The sequence below is a fragment of the Chenopodium album genome, chromosome 7 (assembly GCF_948465745.1).
Source record: "Chenopodium album chromosome 7, dcCheAlbu1.1, whole genome shotgun sequence".
Lineage (NCBI taxonomy): Eukaryota > Viridiplantae > Streptophyta > Magnoliopsida > Caryophyllales > Amaranthaceae > Chenopodium > Chenopodium album.
The window spans coordinates 1,214,928-1,237,715 of NC_137840.1; the positions used below are offsets into that span (position 1 = coordinate 1,214,928).

Here is a 22,788-nt window from a genome sequence, read left to right on the forward strand (position 1 = left end):
GGGGAAAGGGAGGAGGGGCTTTTTACTGGTGGTTTTTGGGGTTGGGGCGGATGTGTGGGTGGCTTTTGGGGTCGGGACGAGCTGCGTGGGTGGTTTTGGGGGTGGATCAGGTGGGGAGCTAAAGGGTCGGCCGACCGATTGTTGGTGGTTAAGGTGGTGGCCCACTGTTTTCCGGCAAGATGAGGGGAGGGGCTAGGGTTTGGCAGTGGTGGGGGTGGCTGGAAAATTTTGGGTTTTTTTTTTAATTTTTTTGTTTTTTTTTTTAATTTTAATAAATTAAGATAAATAGCCAATTATATCATGACACGTGTCATGATTAACCCCTAATTACTAACGGAGTTAACGGCCGTTGGTCATTAATGACACCCGGTGAATTTTTTAAAAACTGGGTGACATTTGGTGAATTCTGAAAAGTCCGATGGCATTTGGTGAATTTTTAAATTGCTTAGTGGCATTTGTTGAAATAGCCGTTAAATTTAAGCTTGAAAATTGTAAAAAGTTAAAAAATCATAAAAATATAAAACACTAATTACACTACGCGTATTTTTGAATTCCTAATTTTATACAATTTCCAAGAGTGTATTTAATGCTTATATATAGCCCTTAGGGCTACATATAGCATTACCCTTTTTTAAAATACTCGCTTCATTTCTCCATACGTAAAATTTTAGGAGGAAGTATTAAAATATAGAGGTAGTGGATTAGGTAGAAGAATAAGAAATTGTAAAAAAAAATAGGGTTTTTCTAAGCTATACCCCTGAGGTATTCGAGTTTCTAAGGTGTACCCATGCTTTTTCAAGTTTCTAAGCTGTGCCCTTCAACTCCTTATCAATACTAAAATGTACCCTTATTAGTTGTTTAAAAGTTATTTGAGAGTGTGATTTCGTGGCTTCAGTTTTCATTATTAGGGTTGCGGTGACTAAGATTTCTTTCTCCTACCATTTCCTTACCTTTTATCATATTTCTATTAAATTTATAGTTAACTTTAGGCGACCTAGAAGTCCCAAGGAGGGTACCATTCATTAATGGTAGTGAGTTGAGGGGCACAACTTAAAAACTTTAAAAAGCATGGGTACACCTTAGAAACTCGAATACCTTAGGGGTATAGCTTAGAAAAACCCAAAAAAATAAAAGTAGTTGAGAAAATTGGAGGATGGAAAATATGAAATTAATAAAATAGGACTATGTTAATTCCACTAGCGAGAGAAATGAAATAATTATTGTAAAAACTTCCAAATAAGAAAATAGAGCAAGTATTTAAAAACAAGGGAGTATAATTTATTCTCATAGGGACAACATGTTGATGACATGTGTCGCTCCATGTCATATTAAGATTCTATAATAGTAGGAAAATTTTTCACAAGGGACATTTTATATCCACTATTTTATAAAAAAAGAAGGGACCAAAAATGAGTTTTTATTTGTGAGGAATGACCTTTGCCTGAAAAGTGAGCGTTGACCAAAGAAACTCATCGTTGACTACCACATAATGATAGCCACCACCTTGCTCTTCCACTAAAACCCCCACCCCACACCTTTCACGACAGCCGCCCCCTCCCACCACCCCTTTCATGGAAACCACCCCATCCCCCCTCCCGAAATGTAACACCCCCGATTTACTAGCTAATAATAAATAAGAAATAAAGGAAAAATAGACAACCTTTAAATAAAATTGCGAAAGCATACACTTAAATCGGAGGTATTACCGCCACACTCAACAACCTGTCGAGTGTTAAGGCTTACAAAATCCCAATAATTACAACCCAATAAACTAGGTGAGCTATTTATACAACTTTATAAACTCATGACATCACACTAATCGAAACACTTGAGCTCCTTTAGCTACGACCACTTGATCAACCTGCTTATAAAATCTTGACTGCTCACCATTAAGGACAAATTCCAAAATAGATCGTCGCAGGGCCACCATAAGAAAAAGACATGGCCGCAAACACAAATAGCACAACAAAATAATACACACGTCAGCAAAAGCTGAGTAATCACCACATATCAGAATATAGAGTATAATATAATAATTAACATTACCAGATCAATTAAAAAATGTAGTTCGAAACTACATTACACATTGTACTCTGAAAATAACCTTTAACAACTCAACCTCGAATAATAATACGAACCTTTACTCAACTCATAACCAATAGTGTGCCATGCTCTTTGTTTTATACCTAGCCTTGAACATGGATAATTCGAATAAAACCAACAAGTATAAAAACTTGAATACTCTCAATAATTAGAAAACACCTTGAACCAGACCACATACGGGCCAATTCCCACTGTAGGGGGCCATAGAAAATTAAATAAAGATTGTACCTCATTCTTAACTCATGATTACCATCTCCTTACCAACATGCCAGAGACTAAGGTATATAACGCCGAACCTCAAACCAAGAACAAAATAATAATCTCAACCTTTTTGATCTCATACATCGATCAAATAATCATAAACTTGATAATAAATAGTATCTCAATAATGGCACGAGTTCCCAAATAATATAATAATTCGAATTCGATTCAATCGTAGTATATCTCAACTCTTATAGGGCAATCATACTAGTTACCCAAATGTAATCAATTCTCAACCCAAAAATAATACTCTGCATTAACAACCCTAAAACCTCGATAAAACAATACTCCCTATAAAAACAACAACATTAAAAACCCTAGGAAAAATAACACAATCAATCAATACCATAAAAATAATACGTCAATTAGAATCATATAATACCACACACATATCATATACGTATAAATCATGATCATATATTCACAAATTATAAAATTTACACATAACAATACGGAGTACATAATACTAACAATTTATAAACAAACAAGTCAAAAAAATTAATTAAGGTAGTGTGATTACATATGCTAGTAATACAAACATCTCCAAATAGGTTCGTGTGATTACCGATCTAATAGTAGGACGCAATATTGCAATTGTACATGACATGATTACTCCAAACATTCTACTGCTCAATCACCAATTCACCAGCGCATGACTCAAAATTTTTGGAATAAAGGTAATTAGTTGACCAATTGATGATCATGAATCTAAAAAAAATTAATAGCACATATGGCTGCTAGTGCTACTATAATCCCCATGAACAGAATGGAGTTAAAAGAAAGAGAAAGCTATGAATTTATATCAAAACGGCTGTAAAAGTTTATTTATCAAAAACTTGGGCTAAAATAATTTAAAATAAAATAGGGTTTTAAACCTTTTCGAACTTTAAAATAAAAAATATGAGATTAGGAAAAGTTATTTAATAAATAAAAATAAACTATTGTTTAATAAAATATATTATATAAAATCATAAAATATTCGGGTATTACACGAAACCCCTCCCCCCACCCCGTGAAAGGCAGTCACCACTGCCACCACCACTCGAAATTCCCCAGCCAACAAAATCACAGATTTAGCCCATCAAAAACCACCCTACAACCTCAAAACTCACCCTCAAAAGTAGAAACCCACTTCGTTAAGGGTGATAGACGAGAAGTAAGGATGACAATGGATCGAATTCGGGTCGTATGGACCTTCACCTGCATCCATCCGCTTACTCCATCCGATCCACCCGTCATCCTCCTAATCCGCCATCCATATATGGGTGGATCGGGTGCTTAACGAGTGATATGATAATAAAATTAACTTTTCTTAAAAATTAAAAACTATAATTAAAAAAAAAAAAAAAAAAGAAAGGTAAAAATGACATACAACATTAAATTAGTTAACTATTCATCATTTATCTTTAGTTTGGTCTTTCACCGACTACCACTTTCTTAAACTTGTGTAAGCACTTAAGTCCATGGCAGAGGCAAGGTTGATATATACTTTGATAGCAATTAGGCATGGAAGAGAAAAAGGTCCTTGTTCATTATCTACAATGATAGTAATAAAAGGACAAGCGGACCACTAAAAGGATTTAGATGTTTGATTTATGTAGTGGAACTTGTATTTTGCTGATGGGAAATTTATTTGCATGAGCAATATACAACGCCATTATATCTGGGTTTAGCTATGAATGTGAAAGGTTAACTCATATATATATATATATATATATATATATATATATATATATATATATATATATATATATATATATATATATATATATATATATATATATATATATATATATATATATATATATATATATATATATAGGTGGTGACGGATGGCTTGGAGCTCCACCCGAATTCGATCCGATCCGTCACTCGCTTCATCCATCATCCACCCGTCATCCATTTATTTATATCGACTAGATCAGGTTAATGAATATCCATATAAAATTGTCATCCTTAACTAAAAGGGGGTTGGACACTGGGGTTCAAATCAGTGGTCAGGGGAAGGGGGTTGTTGGGCGGTAGGTTTCAAATTTGGGGTGGGGGGAAGGGGTTGTCGAGGAGGGAGGGCAAAGCTACCATGGAAGGGGTTGGAAATGGGGCTACGTATGTACCATGAAAGGGGTGGGGGAGGGTATTTCGAGAGTGGGTGGTTGTCGTGAAAGGGTGGGGAGAGGGGGTTTTGTGGAACAGCGAGGTGATGACTTTCATTTCGTGGTGATCAACGTCGGATTTCTTTGGTCAATGCTAAATTTCCAAGCAATTCATCATCACCAACAAAAAACCCATTTTGGGTCCCTTTTTTGCCATTTTTTTAAAAAAAGGTTCTTTCTCACAAAATAGTGAATATAAAATGACAAATTTTCCATGATAATCCCTACCCTATAAAAGCCGGGGATCACAAATAAGAGATTCGACTAAAATGAGGAATTGCTTATGAACAGTGCACGAGCGAATTTGCCCCTGTATTTTGTTCCTCAAAATCCTTATCTACAGTGGCGTGGCTATATTGCCCTCCAAATGTCTTGCATGTGTCTGCCACGTGGTGGAGGAGAAATGAGTGCTGCCTAAATGTTTGCAAGTATTTGGGCACGTGGTGGGACACTGATCTGCTCTAGCTGAATTAGTTGCAAGGTTGTACCTGATAATTGCAAACTTTTATGAGATTTATATATTAATGCATTGCTAATTTATTGTTAGCTGTTTCGTTATTATTGTATACATTTGATCAAGCTGTTGTTGCGCCATTGTATTTGTTGTTGTCGCTGCTAATTAGCTGGTGTAATTTCTGTAGTTGGCATTTCGTTTAGTTAATTGCAGTCTTTTATACGATCTAATTGCCAAATTATTGTTGGGTTATTGGTGCAGATTTGTGTTTGTTGAGCTTTGTGTTATGAATGTTGATCTATTATAGGTTAATTGCCAATTTATCTTGCTTTTGATGATTGGTGGTTTTAAAATTAATTGCAGGCTTTTGTACGATTTAATTGCCAATTTATTGTTGGGCTATTGTTACAGATTAGTTTTGCTGAGCTATTTCGTTATTAATGTTGCCTTATTATAAGTTAATTGCCAATTTATAGGGTCATTGTTGGCCTATTTCACCGCTTTCTTGATTTTGTTGGATTGAACATTGTTATTGTTAGTCCTTCGCTTTGCTATTTGTTAATGCAACCATTATTTTAAATCAGAATTAAGTTGGATGAAGCAAGGTATGTGTTCATGCAATTATGAGTGATTGATGTTATTTAAGGGGGTTCATTTGTTTATTTATTATGATGTTGTTATTAACTTCTAATATATTGCTTATAATATGGTTTGCCTTGCTGACCTTCTTTTTTGATTTTTAATTTTTAGTATTTCATTGTTTATAGTGATATCTTTGGGATTTGTTGATGAGGCACCTTATAGCCTATTGGTTTTCCTTATTGTCCAGCGGGTAAGAGTGATCTCTTTTTAAAAAAACTGATATGGAGTGTTGGGTAGTGAGATTGCTGGCGCATGCTTTGTAAAGTGGAAAATGTAGCTGGCTTTTTCGATTTTCTTTTTTTTTTTTTTTTTTTTTTTTTTGTGGCCTTGGGTGTGTTTACTCTTTTGCTTTATTGTGATTATATATATCATAGCATAAATATATGGCCCTTTGCTTGTTTTTCTTCATCAATCTATTTATATTTACAGAGCTCAATTTCATGGAGATTACATTAGAGGTAATGTTCATTTAGATCTAAATATGGTTGTTGGTAGTAAGCATTCTTGCAATTATGGATCACAGTCCTTTCATTTTACTAACTTTGGAAATGAAACGTTTATGATATTCCTTGACAAACATTCTCACAGATTATGGACACAACAACACTCTTCTATTCCACTTGTGAAGTTGATGAATGTAGACTTGAAGAATTTTTTGACATGCCTGATGGATGAAAACAGAACATTTGTTGCTTCACTTTCCATGGGTACCTTGGTTTATGTTCTCATGAGTATGTGCAGTTTTTTTGTGTTGGCCTTTGATTCACTGACCTGCACTTATATACTGTTGATGATTTGTTGTGTAATCTGGCTTAGTATTCATGTTTTAATACTTTTACATTTAAAGCTTGGTTTATGGTAGAAGTATTGAAATGCTTTTGGGTTTTGTTGCAGAGTTATGATCTTGCAGTGGGTGGAGATGCAGCTGGTCCTGTAAGTGATTAGCTTTTTTTTGATATATGCTTACATTTAGGTTTATTCACTGTTCTTGCTTTCCGTTCCACTTAGCTATTAGCATTATTGAAAACCATGGTTATGTATGTTGTGAGTGATTAGGCTGCTTGTTCTGTGCTTTATAAGTTGATCGATGTGATTTGTTTGAGGTGCTGTTGTGTGTTTTGCATTAGCAGCAATTGAACATGTGTTTGTAATAATATATAAAAGGTGCTTGCTTTGGTTGTAGAGATGGAGTGAGTGTAGTGTATTGAAAAGTAATATGAAAGGTGCTTGCTTTGTTTGTTGAAGTAAGGTAAGTGTTGTGTATTGAGAAGTAATTACATGTGTTGGGATGGCACAGTTGCTATGTTCTGATTTCAGTGTATTGTGTATGGATTATCCTATGTTGTTCTCTGTAACTTCTACTAGAAACTTACATAGGGATTTCTTAAGAGTATTCAGTAAGTTCTTAGATGGCCTTGACTTAGGGTTGTTTGAATAGATTTCTTTCTTACCCCATTAGCATGCAAACAGGTTGTTGGGCCTCAAACTTGGAAAATATCTATATCTTTTTCTTCCCTGCTCAAGCAAGTTGTTGAGTACCTAAAGCTTCCACCACCAGCATATTATTTGGTAGATGTCTGCAAGAACTCTGTAAAAGTTGTTTTGGAGACTATACCAGGTGTGGAGTCTGTTTATGAGGGTGGTGCAGCTGAAACGGTTGGAGAATCGCGTGAAAAGGCTGCAGAGGATGTTGTGCGTTCGTTGCGGATTGAATATAGTGTTCAAGTTGAAGACTTGACTTCTAAGAAAATCTGCAAGCTTGAGCGTTGTGAATTTCTGTATCAGATGAAACGCATTGAACTAGAATCTGTTGAAAGAGCTGGAAGTGAGGTGCCAGTGAAGTGGCCAGCTGTGCCTAATCACAAGAAGCGCAAGAGATATGTCTGTATTGACTACACAGATGTTTTGCACACTCTTGCTTTGGAGACTAAAGCACGTGTTTCAGAAGTTGAGACTTTCCAAGTTAAACCAGGGAAGTTCTTGTCATGGGTTACAATTTATGCCCCCTCAATTGCCACTGGAATGGAGTGCACTTTCAGCATTGTCCATGCCTATTCTAGGGCTACCAAGCAAGATGCATCTAAGAAGGCTGTTGAGTTCCTGCGCACTGCTTTCAATCTTGACATAATTGATCTGAATTATGGAAATGGAGTATATGCTGGAATTAAGTGCTCGTTAGCTCAGGAAAGTTATTTAGCAGCTAAAGAGCGTGTGCTTGGGATTCAAGGTGCTTTGCATTTAGCTCCTTTTTTGGGTGAGGATGGATGTGTTACTCCTAAGTCAACCGTGCATAAGATACCGTCTCCTGCTCTTCCTCCGCCACCGCCTCACAAGCCAAGAGCCAGGCCATCTTTTGGTGCTCGCTATGATTCGCAACCATCACCAGCTCCAGCTGAACTTGATGCCTTCTTTAAGTGTAGGAAGCTTGATTGATTGACCGTGATGCTTTGCATCGAGGGGGGGGGGGGTTGATTTTCTGTTTTGCAGTACCATAGTGCTAGGTTTGTCTTAGGTGTTTAGATATGATGGAGGACATGCTTAGTTTGCAGTGCTTTGTATTTGGGATGGGGCTTTGTTTTGTTATTTTTGGTGCTGTGTTCCCTTTGTGTGCCAGGAATTTAAATAGTGGCAATGCAACATTTTGTACTGCTTAGATATCAACTGGTTTGTATTAGCTTTGCAGTTATTCTGGGAACAATAGCCTAGACTGGTTCTCTAGCATCTAATGTATTTTGTCTGTTCATTTAATCAATGAAATTTACTTTCTGTGTCATTTTTCCCTATGCCTTTTCCAGGTTATGTGTTTATATATGATGATGCACAAATAATGTCACATGTGACCCTGATCATGCATGCTTTCATACACATTATGCTAATTACCTACTGCTGCTTCGTTGTTTTAGTTCAGCAATGGTTTAAGGAAGACCTCTTTACTTTGGTAACATATTTGTATTTTCCAGGTTTGATAATCCTCAACTACACAGTGGCTTTTCTTATTGTTTCTTGGAATTGCTACTGCTTGATCGTGCTTGCCAACTACAAACCACATTTAGATATCTATAGCAACCACTATAAACCTTATTTGCTGCTTTAGGTCTCAAGCCTATATATGCGATGAGTAAATACAAAACTCCTAATACATAGTATTCAATATAGCTCTCAGCACTATTGTTTCTTCACAAGATGTGTATATGTGTGTTACAGATCGCTGCCTGCTCTCAAAAAAATCTTTCCCAAAAACCAGGGTCAGCAAACGTTTACAGGCAATTCAGTCTATGATTGAAACACCGCCTTCCCTTGGGTATTGGATTGTTGTTGTTAAAGGTTTATGATGTTTTTTAAACTGATATTGTAGTATTGATGTTTACTGTTTGGTGATTGCTTGCATTGGACAGAGAAATAAGTGAGCCAAACACAAACGAAAATGCAGGGCCAGATTACTTACATAGTAGCTCAAGAATTGCTAAAGAAGGAAATTCTAACTATGACAGTGCTGAAAACCAAGATACTACAATGCATGGTAAGCATGGTCATCTATAAACTATGTGCTTGCTACAAAATCATAGTCAAGAGCAGGAAAATAGGGTTACAATGCGCTCAATTGAAATAAATTTTGAGCACAGGATTGAATAGGGTGGATTAGCCTGCTTGCAAAAAACTCATAAAATAAGGAACACCTCTCTAAAAAGTTTATTTGTATATATAAGGTGGTCTGGAAATAGAGTATATACTTTGATAAGTGAATGATTGATTTACAAAGCTTTTCAAATTACAAATAGAATTGAAAAATAAGGCAAATTGAAAGGGAAAATTCAGTAAAAGGGCAATGGATTGTGAATCACTTCAAAGAAACCCAAGAAGTTTGCAGCTATTCTTGTGTTTAAGCTTGACAGGGTTTGCTGATATAACAGAGGGATTGAATTGTATTTTGCAGATTTAATGTTAGTACTTGATGCCTTGGCAAGTTATATATGCTTCTAATACTTGCTTTGCTGCTTAGATATTTCGGCCATTGAGTGTGATGAATGCGTGGTGCATGAAAGACCTAGCAACACCTCACGGATTAGCAAGCGACAGCGAGCAATTGCATCTATGTCTCAATCTCCTGTTTCAATGAGGTTTTACTATTTGCTTGCTTGCTTCTGGGACAGTTTAGTATCTGTCTTTATACAATGTCACTGAGGTTGTTGTGTTGCACTTTGTTCACAACTTTAGGGAAATTGGCGAGACAAGTGCACGAGGTGAGGCCAGAAATTCAAAACCAAAGAAACCACGCATTCAAAAAAAAAGTAAGTGTTTTTTAATCACAGCTCTGGTAGCTTTAGATACGTTTATTAAGATTAAAAAGTGTATCCCTTTACTAATGGCAAGTTCGATGCCAAGTAACAGACTCTTTTAAAAGGGTAATTCAATTATTGCTATTTCCATTGTTGCATGCGAGGATTGCTATCGTTATATACGCTGCATTGCTGTTGTATGCCTTATCAATGAAAATGTTTGTTGCAGCTCAAAAGTCATCTTCCCCTGTAGTGCTTGGCCCTTGCTATGATACACCTGCAGCACTGCAAGCAGGGAAGAAAAAGAAAACTCAAACTAAAAGTAAGAATTTCTGTTTACATGCTAAGCATTTTTTACATTCCTTTATATTAAATCGCACAATATTTTCACATGCACTTTGCATATTGTAGAGACAGCAGTTGTGGTTTTGAAAAAACAGACTGTCAAATTACCTAGGGTTAGGAAGCCTAGTAAGTTTCACTATATTTCTGTCTTTATGATTTAGCTATGCAGTAGCATTCATAAGTAAATTAGACTAACATTCAATTGCCGGGAAACAGAACCCCCTTCTGCTGCAGTTAGCCTTAAATTACCAACAGCACCTCTGAAACTGAAACCACCTCGCTTCTGTGCACATTGCAATGCAAAAAAATTTCAGCATGAAACACTTCACTTCTGCTGTGGAAATGGGGCTATAACATTAGCCACTAATGAATACCCCCCTGCACTATATAGACTTTTAACATCTAATGATGAAGATGCCTTGCACTTTAGAAGATATATTCGCTTGTATAATAACTTATTTGCATTTTGCTCATTTGGTGGTGACTATAAAGCAAAAAAACACAAAGGGATTTATGTCTTTAAATTACATGGCCAGATTTATCATTACTTGCCTGATTTAATTCCTAAAGATATAGGCCCTCGCTATTTACAACTCTATTTTTATGATGGCCATTTTGAATCGAATGTTAGGACAGAGAGTTTCCCAAAAATCAGGGCTGATATAATAGCAATCCTTATGGAAGTAACTCAGCAAAATCCATATGCTCAATTCTTTAGATCATTAAAAGAAATTGACATTCATGAAGAGACACAAATTATTATAAACAAAAACAGTGTACTTGACCAGCGTGTTTATAATGCTCCCACAACAGATGAAGTGGCTGCAATCTGGCCAGATGATACTTCATCAAGTGAGTCAAATGGACCATACATCACTGTCAGAGGAAGGTCATAGAAATCGCATCGTATATACCATAATTATGGCTGTTATGACCCTCTCCAATACCCGCTATTATTCCCAAAAGGTGATTGTGGTTAGGGCCAAGGTCTGAAGAAAAATGATGAGCAAGTGCATCAACAGTCTCAAACAGAGGCTGACCCTGTTCTCTCTACAGCAGTGCATACATAGGACGATGTTATTGCACAGGAAGCTTGTAGTGAGTTTCTTCATTGACTACCAATAGTAGTGTCCTGCCTTTAATAGTTCTCTAGAAGTATTGTTGTTGTGTCAAAATGCTTGCTATCTTAGCACTTAAAACCATACAACTTTTTTCAAATAATCTTATCATCTATCTACTTACATTTATGTGCTGCCCTGCTTACAGGATTAGCAGATGCTGGTGGGACTTCAGCACGACATGTTTCTCCGCGTGAATACTATGCTTACAAATTGCAATGCCGCCCAAATAACATGCTGTTACGAGCAGGCCGGTGTCTTCAGCAATACATCGTTGACATGTATGTGAAGATTGAAAACACTCGTTTAGATTACTTTCGACACAATCAGCAAAAAATAAGAGTTGATTTGTATCAGGGAGTTTTGGATTCCATTCAAGATGGTGAAACAAGTGCCATTAATATTGGACGGCGGGTTATTCTGCCACCAACTTTTATCGGTGGCCCACGGGACATGAAGCAGAGGTATTTGAATGCCATGGCTTTGGTACAGCGCTTTGGAAAGCCTGATTTGTTTGTTACAGTGACATGCAATGCAAACTGGCCAGAAATTAAAGATGAATTGGCTCCTGGAGAATTGGCTCAAAACCGGCCAGATCTTGTTGCTCGTATCTTTCGAGCAAAATTGCTTTGCTTAAAGCAGTAGATAATGAAGAAGCATATCTTTGGAAAAGTGGCAGCTATGATTTATGTTATTGAGTTTCAAAAAAGAGGGCTTCCTCATGCACATTTTCTCATCATCCTCAAGCCAGATTACAAAATGAAAACACCTTCAGATTTTGACCGCTTTGTTTCAGTAGAATTGCCACCTCATAGTTCCCCACAGCTTCGGAAAATTGTAGTTAAGCATATGATACATGGCCTTTGTGGAGAACAGAATCCAAAGTGTCCATGTATGGTTACCAAGAAAAACAACATTCTTGCGTGTAAGTATGGTTACCCCAAGAGTTTTTTAGCTGAAACAACAAATCATGATGATGGGTACCCTATGTACAGAAGAAGAGATTCTGGAGAGCGAGTCCGCATTCGAGGTGCATACCTTGATAATCGTTCAGTTATTCCATACAACCCATATCTGTCTTCATTGTTTGATTGCCATCTAAATGTAGAGATATGCTCATCAATTAAAACTGTGAAATACTTATATAAGTATGTCTACAAGGGACATGATAGGGTATCTTTCAATGTTAACGGAGAAGACCATAATTCTGTAGATGAAATAGACAGGTTCCAATCTGGTCGATGGGTTTCACCATGTGAGGCAGCGTGGCGAATCTTTGGATTTGATTTATTTGAGATGTATCCTCCTGTGCAGCACTTGCCAGTGCATTTGGAAAACATGCAGACAGTTCACTTACGGAATGACGAGCAGTTGAATTCTGATGTGCTAAATGAACGGAGGTCTAAAACGCAGCTGACAGAATTCTTTAAAGCAAATGCAGCCTCTGTTGAAGGTACGGGATATCTTTATAGCCAATTCATAGAGCACAATAGATGGGATAGCAGTGCTAAAGCATGGTTTCAAAGACGGAATAAGAACAAGGTTATTGGTCGGCTGTCAACTGTCACACCAGCAGAAGGTGAGCGTTTTTTCCTGAGACTGCTTTTGATTAATGTGCTCAGCCCAAAGTCATTTATTGATTTACGAACTGTAAACGGAGTGGTTTGACCCACATTTCAAGAAGCATGTATTCAAAGAGGTCTATTTGAAGAAGACAATGTTGTCTTCTCCTGCTTGACTGAAGCAGCTGAGATCCAAATGCCATCAGCCTTACGCCGGTTATTTGCAGCAGTGTTGGTGTTCTGCAGACCACGCAATCCAGATGCACTATGGTTACAGTTCTACAATGACTTGTCTGATGACTACCGACATACTTTGCCTCAAAGTGAAGGACAGGTTAGGCTATTGACCATTCAGTCAATAGAACGACATTTAGAGTCTATGGGAAAATCACTAGCCCATTTTCAGCTTGAGCATTTACATGAAGAAGTGCCTGCAGAACTAAACAGGACAAAAGATATCATTGATGCATTAGATGCACCTATTCCTCAACAATGTATTGATTGCAGGCAAAATCTGAACGCAGCTCAGCAAATTGCCTTTGACAAAATAATTTCTCATGTTCTGGCTCAAAAACCTGGATGTTTCTTTGTGGATGGCCCTGGGGGAACTGGGAAAACATTTCTGTACAATGCTTGATATGCAGAAGTGCGCCTCGCCGGTAAAATTGTGCTTCCAACAGCAACTTCAGGCATAGCTGCAGCAAACATACCTTCTGGTAGGACAGCACATTCACGGTTTAAGATCCCTCTTGATTCTGAAATTTCTCTTGCTTGTGATGTGCCAAAACAAGGCAGCTTAGCTGCTTTGCTGAAAGAAACAACTCTTATTATTTGGGATGAAGCTTCAATGGCACGGAAGCAAAACATTGAATCTGTAGACCTTTTTCTCCGTGATCTGTGTGACCCAGCTTTGCCCTTCGGTGGGAAAGTCATTGTATTTGGAGGAGATTTCAGGCAAGTCTTGCCAGTTGTTCCCCAAAAAACTCAAAGAGAGGCAGTTGCTACGAGCTTAGTAAATTCACAGATTTGGCCTTGGTTAGAGAAAATGCACCTCACTGAAAACATCAGAGCTAAAGAAGATCCCACATATGCATCATTTTTGCTGAGCTTGGGCAATGGTGAGTTGCAATCCTCTGAAAACTCTTTTGTGCAAGTGCCATCTCACATTGTCAGCTATTATCAGCCAACTGATGAGCCTATTCAACATTTAGCTGCTTCTGCATTCCCAAAATTAAACCATGCAGACTTTTCACCGGCTATTTTTAGAGAAAGAGCCATTCTCACACCATTAAATTATGCAGTGGACTCTATCTACGCTTTTTTCATTGATAAATTTCCAGGGGAACCAACTATCTACAGGAGTTTTGATAGCATACTAGATGATAACTGTGCAATATACCCAACTGAGTTCCTGAATTAGCTAGCTCCAAGTGGCATGACTCCTCATGAACTTGTTTTGAAAGTAAATAGTCCTGTCATCTTGCTCAGAAACATTGATCCAGCAGATGGTCTGTGCAATGGTACTAGGCTGATATGCAAGTATTTCAGAAGAAATGTCATTGTTTGTTCTATAGCTCTTGGTCATCGCCAGGGAGAACTTGTGTTCATCCATCGTGTAAACCTTCGCCCTCCGTCATCTACCAAATACCCGATTCAATTTGAACGAATACAATTCCCTCTTAAGCTCAGTTTTGCAATGACTATTAACAAAGCACAGGGGCAAACATTAAGCCAAGTTCTGGTTTACTTGCCACAGCCATGCTTCTCCCATGGTCAGCTGTATGTTGCATTGTCTAAAGCCAAAAAATCCAACAAAGTGACTGTTATCACTCCGCAGCCTACTGGAAAATACACAGGAACAGTTCTCAAGAACATTGTTGCTTATGATGTTTTATAGTTAGCTGGTATAACATAATGCCCTTTTTCCAAGGTATAATACTTATCCTTTTAGCTTTTCTTAGTTTACATCAAGCCTCATTCTTTTTATCACTAATGATGTTCTTGTTCTGTTTAAAAATTGCAGGTTGAATGTTATATTTTATCAGTTGTAACCAAGACATAACTGTTTGGATATTCTCAATTTTGTAAGCATCAGTTTTTGTAATATCTCTTTGAACTTAATATAATATGTTGTTTATGCTATTTCAAAATGACAGTTTAGCTTCTTAGTTCATATGTTGTTGGTTCAGATCATAGTATCATATTCTACAAAATTGAACAGAATCTGCACCCTCTAATACATCATAACTTTGCTTTAAAACTACAGCATTATGATTTAAAAATAGCACTTATGACTTCCTTTTTTATGACTCACACTAGCAAATAAGCATCCTTCGTGACTCACATTAGCACTAAATCTTTTACATTTAGATAATTAGATATTAGAGTGTTGCAATTCATTGAACTAATGCATATATCACATGCTAAATAAATAAACCAAATAGTTAACATTAGCTTTGATATGATTTCCACACTTAGCTAACAACACATCTTTCACAGCACTATAAAAAAATATTTCAAAAAAGTGAAATTCTGTAACCAAAATTATCTCAGCAAAAAATATTAATTTTCCACATTATTCATTGTCAGTTATCATGTTAGCCAAAAATGTTCAGCACATCATCATTAATCAAACAACAGCTTCTATGCACTTTAGACTCGGAGCATTTTTTTATCCACTGGACATTTGCACTGTTCACAAAGTGCAGATTACTAATGCACTCTCTTACCTACTGAACAAAACCATGCTCAAGTCAATTGTAAACTTACTATAAATATCATTTTTCATATATAGTACTTTATGAACAAAAAAGCCAAATTTAGCAACCTAGGTTTATCTTGCTGAAGTGATGATTATTTCACTCTGATTTTTTTCCAAAACCCATACCTTGTTGCTTCTGAAAACACTCCACCACAAATATTTACTTTCAATAATAACATACAAATTCAGAGAAATTAAATTACTAAAAGGTAATTAAATTGCTAAAATGAAATAAATACAACTTAAAAATGGCATTTACCAAGAAAAAAATACTCAAATAGGAATAAAAATTGCTTACTCTAAGGAATATATCAGTAGTAGAAAAAAAAACAATACTGTATTCCTCAAAAAAAAAAAAAAAAAAAAAAAAAAAACGTAAAAAAGAACCAAGAAAAACCATGATTAGAACTATTAACCAATAATCTGCACATCATTATCTGCAGGACAAAGGCCATCATCTTTCCAGGGGAAAAAAAGGGGTCAATAATACATCACTTTATTTGCATATCATATGATCATAGCCTTATTATCAATTACATCTTCTGACTTTCATCATCATTACAGTAATATCTTTTACTGAGAGTATACACAGAGCAAGTTGCTTTCCCAAAAATAACTCTTGCACAGCCTATAATTTGGTGAACAATAATATGCAACAGGAAGAAGAGTTTCTTTTAAAAAAAGTAACCTCTATACAACCTATAATCTGCTAGATAATGAAATGTATCAGATTTTCATTCTAGGCTAATAAATTTCAAGACATAACATGCTTGAAAACTCTTACAATCGACCTACTATTAAAGTTACTCACATTTCAGATACAGCATTTACTCTATTCTCTTTGCTGCAGTACTTATTCATTGCTGGTTCTATCAATACTCACCTGCATTTTCACTTGAACAAGGTACCATTATTAATGATTCTATTCTTACATTTATTCCTTTCTTTATTTACTTGTGTTTATGTATATATATTGTCAACCTTTACCTGGGATCTGTTTACAGTATTTACACTACTTCCCTATATCATTGTATGCATTCTTATTGTTGGATTCAATTTGGTTATATGAATTATTTACCTTCTGACTTTTTAACAATACAAATAATTTACAACAAAGTACCACTCGATGTTATATTTCACAAAAAAATAGTTTCACATAAATTGCTACCCTTTTCTGCCTGACCTGTAACTCATTTGATAGACATGAAACCATGTTTCGTTTTGATTTCATGTTTTTATCTTGACCTTGTGTTCAGTTCTGCATTAGCAATCACAGGCTGCAATATAGTTTACTTTAGCTAACAAAACACATGCAGCTTTGTATATATATGGTAAACTAAGTTCTTTGTTCTTATAAAGAAAAAAATAATTGCTTGATTATACATAACAAGTTGCACTTAATAAACCTTAAACCAAATTAGATCATAGAATGGCAATTACAACTGCAGTGGTTCATACACTTAGTAACACTTAATTAATAACCATAATAAAACAACAAGCAATAAGAAACACTGCTGACTGATATCAAGAGTTAACAACAATATAGGCCACTTAATCCATAAAACATAGAAATAGGTACTACTAATGCTTGTACCACTAATTAGCACAAATTTAGCTATCTTTAATAATAACCACCATAAGAGCCATCACTTCCAGGTGAATATGAAGGGCTTGAATGATGATGCAAGTCATCCAAGCCTAATCCAGGATAAGGCTTGCTTGTTTCTCCTTTAGGTGGCTCTATCTTCGGGCTAGGTTGCTTGTCTTCTGGCTCGAAGCAAAGAGCAGCCACCACTGCCTCAAGATCCTGTACCTTTTTCTCAAGCATAGCAAGCCTGGACTCCAATGCTTCAAAGGTTGGCTGATTAGGAACCCTAGCTTGCTCACTGCTGTCCACCTTGTCTTTGCCTTTGCTTGCCATCACTCTTCACTTTGTTGAGAGAAAGAATTAGAGATGTGTTTAAGAAGCACAGGTAGGCCTTGTAAACAAGTTGGAACCTCACCCTCTATTTATATATACCTAAGCAGCAGCTTCTTACCTATCAAATAAAAGCATTTGTTTTACACAATTATGTGGTCATAGACTCTTTACTTTGTATATCTATATTAAATAATACTTATCCAAATGTACAATGTAGCCACATCATCAAAGAATACTCCTTACTAATTTTGAATACAATCACAATGCACTAAACAACACATGTGCATATAGTGTCTACTTGCTAAATAACAGTGTTAGGCCTTTAAAAATGTTATTGTGTACAATTTCATTGCATATGACATGTTCCTTTTACTCTGCATGGAACAGATGAAACCTGAGTACACACCACTATCTAAGCTCTCACCTGTGAGCAAAGCATACAAAGTCCGAGTGACGGTTAAGGAAAAATCTCCTGTCCGAACTCCTCCCAACAAAAGGAAGTTCCAAAAATTGGTGTTTGAAGATGAAGAAGTACACACAAATCACTATACTGTTTATTGCAAGTTTATATTACACACTATTTGACATGGCCTATCCTTTACTGTGATGCAGGGTAACAGCATGAAAGCGACTTTGTTTGGGGATGAATGTGATCACTTCAAGAAAGTTTTTGAACACAAAAAGGCATATGAAATAGCAAATGCTCCAATCAGAACAATTAACCCAAAATTCAGCTCATTTCCAGGAGAATGTGAGCTAACCTTTGGAGGGATGACTAAAATTCAGGCAATAGATCGAACTCAAGGACCTGTATTGGCAAACTACATCCCTATTGCTGATGTACCTAAGACAAGTGGCCCATCAGACCTTTTTGGTATACTTTTTGTTTATATCTACCTAAATGCTATTATCTAGATACATGCCTAGCTATTTAACTAAGGCTCTAATTTCTTATTTGCTTGCCAGATTTACTTGGAATTGTGGTACACGGAAAGAAATTAGACAAGTGACATATAAATCAGACAGAGTAGCTGATGTCCGTGATATCAGCATCGTTGATGAAAGGTCAAAATTCTTTTTTCATTCTAACAACAGTTCTAGCAATGTAATCACAATAGCTTGATCCTTACTATCTATGTTACGTTTGCAGCACTGACACTCGTCCAATGATCGTCTCAGCATGGGGACAACTTGCAACTGAAGACTGTGTGAAAATCACTGATTGGAGTACAAATTTTGTGGTTGTAAGCTTGACCTCATTGAAACCTGCTACTCACAGAGGTATCAAGTGTTTTAATCCTTTAACTCCATATATGTGTTAACAAGACTGCACAAACTAATGCTAACCTTCGTAGGGTTTTCACTCCAATCGAGCATGTCCACAACAATTGATCCAGCCCCCACTGGTGAAAGAGTAGACGCTTTAAAAACCTGATGAACTAGCATCTTACTCTTATCTACTTATAACCACCATTGCACATATTGTAGATTAAGTCATGGCTATTTTGATTAATCATCTATTTCTGTCATTGACTTATCATTAGGGCCCATGCAAATCCAGATATCATTGCTGACTACATGGCAAGGCAACTTGAGTTCATGACAGTAGGAGCTGAACCAGTTCCAACTACACTTGATCAAATCATCAACAAAACTGTAATTTCATTTGACAGAATATACTTATGTCAATTGCTCTGTAAACCTTTATGCTAAACGATTACATTTGATTCAGGTGGATAACACTGTCCAAGAAAAGGTATACACTCTGACAGTCACAATTCCGGATGCACAACTAGACAGTGTTGTTGCATACATTGGCTGTAATAATTGTGGAAAGCGATGTGGTGTTGCTGCGAATGTACCTTTTTTTTGCCCACATTGCCCTGATAAAAAATGCACTTCCGCTGAAAGGTAATCCTTTACTTCCTTGTGTTGTGTAACCATTAAGTGCTTTCCTTTAATATTAGCTAACACTAAAACTGCAGAGTCAACTTCACCTTTGATGCTGTGGATGATACTGGATCATTTCGTCTAACTGCTTTTGGCGAAGTTTGTGAACAAATCTTTGGCCTAACTACACCTGAAATTTTTAACAAGAAAGTTCAGGTACTAATATAGCTTTCAATTTAAGCATATGATTTTATTTAAACAATGCCACTACTGACTTAAAACCTAACATCACTCTTTCTTCTCAGGATGGCTGGCCTGACTTCGATCACGTTGCTGCAGCTCTGAAATCCACACCCATGCATATCATACTTCATCCCTCCCAGTCATTAAACAGGGCAGGCGTGCTGCGTTGGGTGGTCCAGTCAGTTGCGCACTCTTGAACATCTGCTATTCCAATCAAAAGCTTCTGATCAGAACACATTATCCCAGATTATGCTTGCATATCATTTTGAATGTGTTCTTGTTGGTAGCTTTGTTGATTGTTGCTTACTCATGTTGGTTGCTATCAACTCTTTGCCAAACATTGAGCTTTTGCCTGTTAACTTATAGTACTTACTTGCTGCTTTCATTCCTGCTATGTAGCCCTTGTGTAATATACACCTAAGTGTGTTTAGACTTAGGCTAACAATCTCTGCCTCTTTTGTTGGGTTGCTCAACTAACTTTCTATGTGCAACATTTCTATGCTTGCTAATCTAATATTTATCACTTTATTGTGCATGTGAAATGTCAAGACCTTTTAGAAAGCAAGTTACCAAAGCGCTTTTCTTTCAAGCAAGTATATATACATATGCTTTGCAATGCTAGCTTTTTTGCAGCCTACTTAACAAACAAGTCATTACACTATACAAGTTATACATCAACAAAGAAACATTTCAGTCTTTCGTCACTCATGGAAACTATATAAGCATAAACCCATATGTATATTTTTTTAAAAAATAAAACTAAAAAATAAATGTTAGCCCCTTTTCAAAACATAATCCCCATTAAGCTCCCTAATATTGTACTTTGTTCTCCTACCGCCATTTCTACGCCTAATTACATAGTGACTAATTATATTCATTGAATTTCTCACACAACATTGCATTATCTTGCATGTCCTCCTATCTTTATTTGCTTTTTACTTATCCTTAAAAATGTGTAGTAATACATTTGACAAGTTGTTACATTCACAACAATATTAAGTTTTTCTACGCAAGAAGTGTCTTATTTATTTTGGCTTTTACTTTATTTGCTTATAAAAAAAAAACTTAAAGACATGAAATATCCAAAACTAATATATTTTCCGTAACTCTAAAGTTAATCCAAAATCTGCAAAAAAATGTATAAATAATGAAAATGAATTGAAAAGGTTTACTTAAAAAGTGCAAAGTAATTTTTTAAATGATTTTGAAAAAGACAAAGAAAACAAAAAATTACGATTTATTTTACAAATATTTATGGTGATTAGATGTCATTTTTTAGAAATGTTTCAATTTTTGTAAGACGCTCTTAAAAATAATAACTCAAATTACGATTTTATTTTACAAATATCTATGGTGATTAAAATCATCTTTTTAGGAATATTACGATTTTTGTAAGACAGTCTTAAATATAATAGCTCGACATATATTTATAAAATTAAAAACCCGCTTAACACCCTCATATAATATTGTGCATATAAAGAAAATTACGAAAAGCTATTTCCTATTTTTAGACATTTTTAGAACACGTACATTAGAGTTGTACTATGGAAGTCTTAGATTCTAAGTTCTTTTAGATTTTATCTTGATTGTTAAGTTTGCTACATCATTGGCTGATTGAGTTCTAATCTTGCGTGGCCCCTAAATTGTTTCTGCTTTCTTGTCTCCCTTTCATCTCCTTTGCTTGCTTTCGTTTTCTCCAAACACTCTATCTTTTTCTCTGCAACAATGGCCAGCACTGACAGCACTGCTACTTCTGGGAGGGTCTTTGCACCGCCGAATTGGAGACCTAACGAGTCGAAATCAAAACAAGAAAATGCTGCAAGTTTTCGTGAATATATAACGGATATGACAAAGAAGATGAACAACCATTTGGAATTGCTAGAACAGGGAATTTCAAGGGTAGGGAAAAAGAAAAATGAAAAAGGCGAATCAAGTAAGAAAAGGAAAAGAGAAATTGAGCGAGATAGTTGTGGAAAGTGGCATGTCATTGTTCTTGAGTCTGAGAGTGAAAACGGTCAAAATAACCCTGGCAAGGAGATGAGGCTGAAGGGGCTGGAGAAGATGTTAACAACAAAAATGACACACACGGAGATGGTGAGAAAGAAAGAAGTGAGCCACAAGCAGAAGAAGAGGATGCTGAAGAAGAAAATGCTGAAGAAGAAGAGGAAACTGAGGAAGATGATGAGACTGATGAGAATACTGAAAGTGATGTGAATTCTGAGTCTGAAACTCGGACTGAGGAAAGAGCTGCTGTAGACTCTGATAGATCATTCGAGTCAGAGAGCCATGAATATGATGATGATGATGATAACGATACCGCTACAAAGTCTAGCTCTGGAAATTATCAGCAAGCAAATGAAGAAACAAGCGAAGACTCTTCCATGTTTGCTATGAAGATTCCTGATTGAAATTAGCCATAGGAATTAAACACCATTGTTATATTTTGTTTGTTAATGGTGTGCTGTTTTTTGGACCAGGTTTAGAAGTCTTAGCAGATTTAAAGTCTGTAAAGGATTATAATTAATCTGCTAAGTATAGTGATAATCTATAGTTAATCTATTAAGGGTTTATGTTTTGTAAATGTGCTAGATAAGCATGTACGTAACGTATAAAGATTTATTATTCTATGAAATATGAAAATATGGTGTTTTTGGAAATGCTAATATTATCTCTTTGCTTATTTGTTGCTAGCTCTTGTGCCAATATATGCATGTGTAGCATCACTTGTTAGCTCTACAATCTTGGGTGTATATGCAGCAACAATGCCTACTGATACAGAGGCAGTGGCTGCAAAGCTGCTACCTGGTTGCGACATATTAAACATGAATCTGAATTTAAAATGCACATTAGCATTTCTAAACATATATTGCACAACTAGATCATTCAATACAGCACATACACTTTAAAACAAGCTTACATTTCATACACCTAGACAGCTTAGTTATTACAACCAACTTTTAACAGAAACTACTAATACTGCAACATATTAGCAAAGTGTGCTTGCTTAGTCTCCTCCATCAAAAGCTCTGCCTATCTCATTACCCCTGGCCACCACCAA

The 22,788-nt window shown here is 36.1% G+C and overlaps 2 protein-coding genes across 2 annotated transcripts; both read left to right on the forward strand.

Moving 5' to 3' along the window:
* The first annotated feature begins 12,001 nt into the window (after window positions 1-12,001).
* Window positions 12,002-14,335, forward strand: LOC145639837 (uncharacterized). Its single transcript, XM_081691165.1, has 3 exons — window positions 12,002-12,932; window positions 13,035-13,511; window positions 13,560-14,335. Exons 1-3 carry the CDS (start codon window positions 12,002-12,004, stop codon window positions 14,333-14,335), a joined length of 2,184 nt encoding a protein of 727 aa, XP_081547291.1.
* A 15-nt stretch (window positions 14,336-14,350) lies between these two features.
* Window positions 14,351-19,927, forward strand: LOC145639838 (replication protein A 70 kDa DNA-binding subunit B-like). The gene is made up of 10 exons (XM_081691166.1): window positions 14,351-14,803; window positions 16,527-16,580; window positions 17,985-18,128; window positions 18,210-18,471; window positions 18,564-18,603; window positions 18,748-18,878; window positions 19,159-19,253; window positions 19,330-19,508; window positions 19,583-19,703; window positions 19,793-19,927. Exons 1-10 carry the CDS (start codon window positions 14,351-14,353, stop codon window positions 19,925-19,927), a joined length of 1,614 nt encoding a protein of 537 aa, XP_081547292.1.
* Window positions 19,928-22,788: the final 2,861 nt, after the last annotated feature.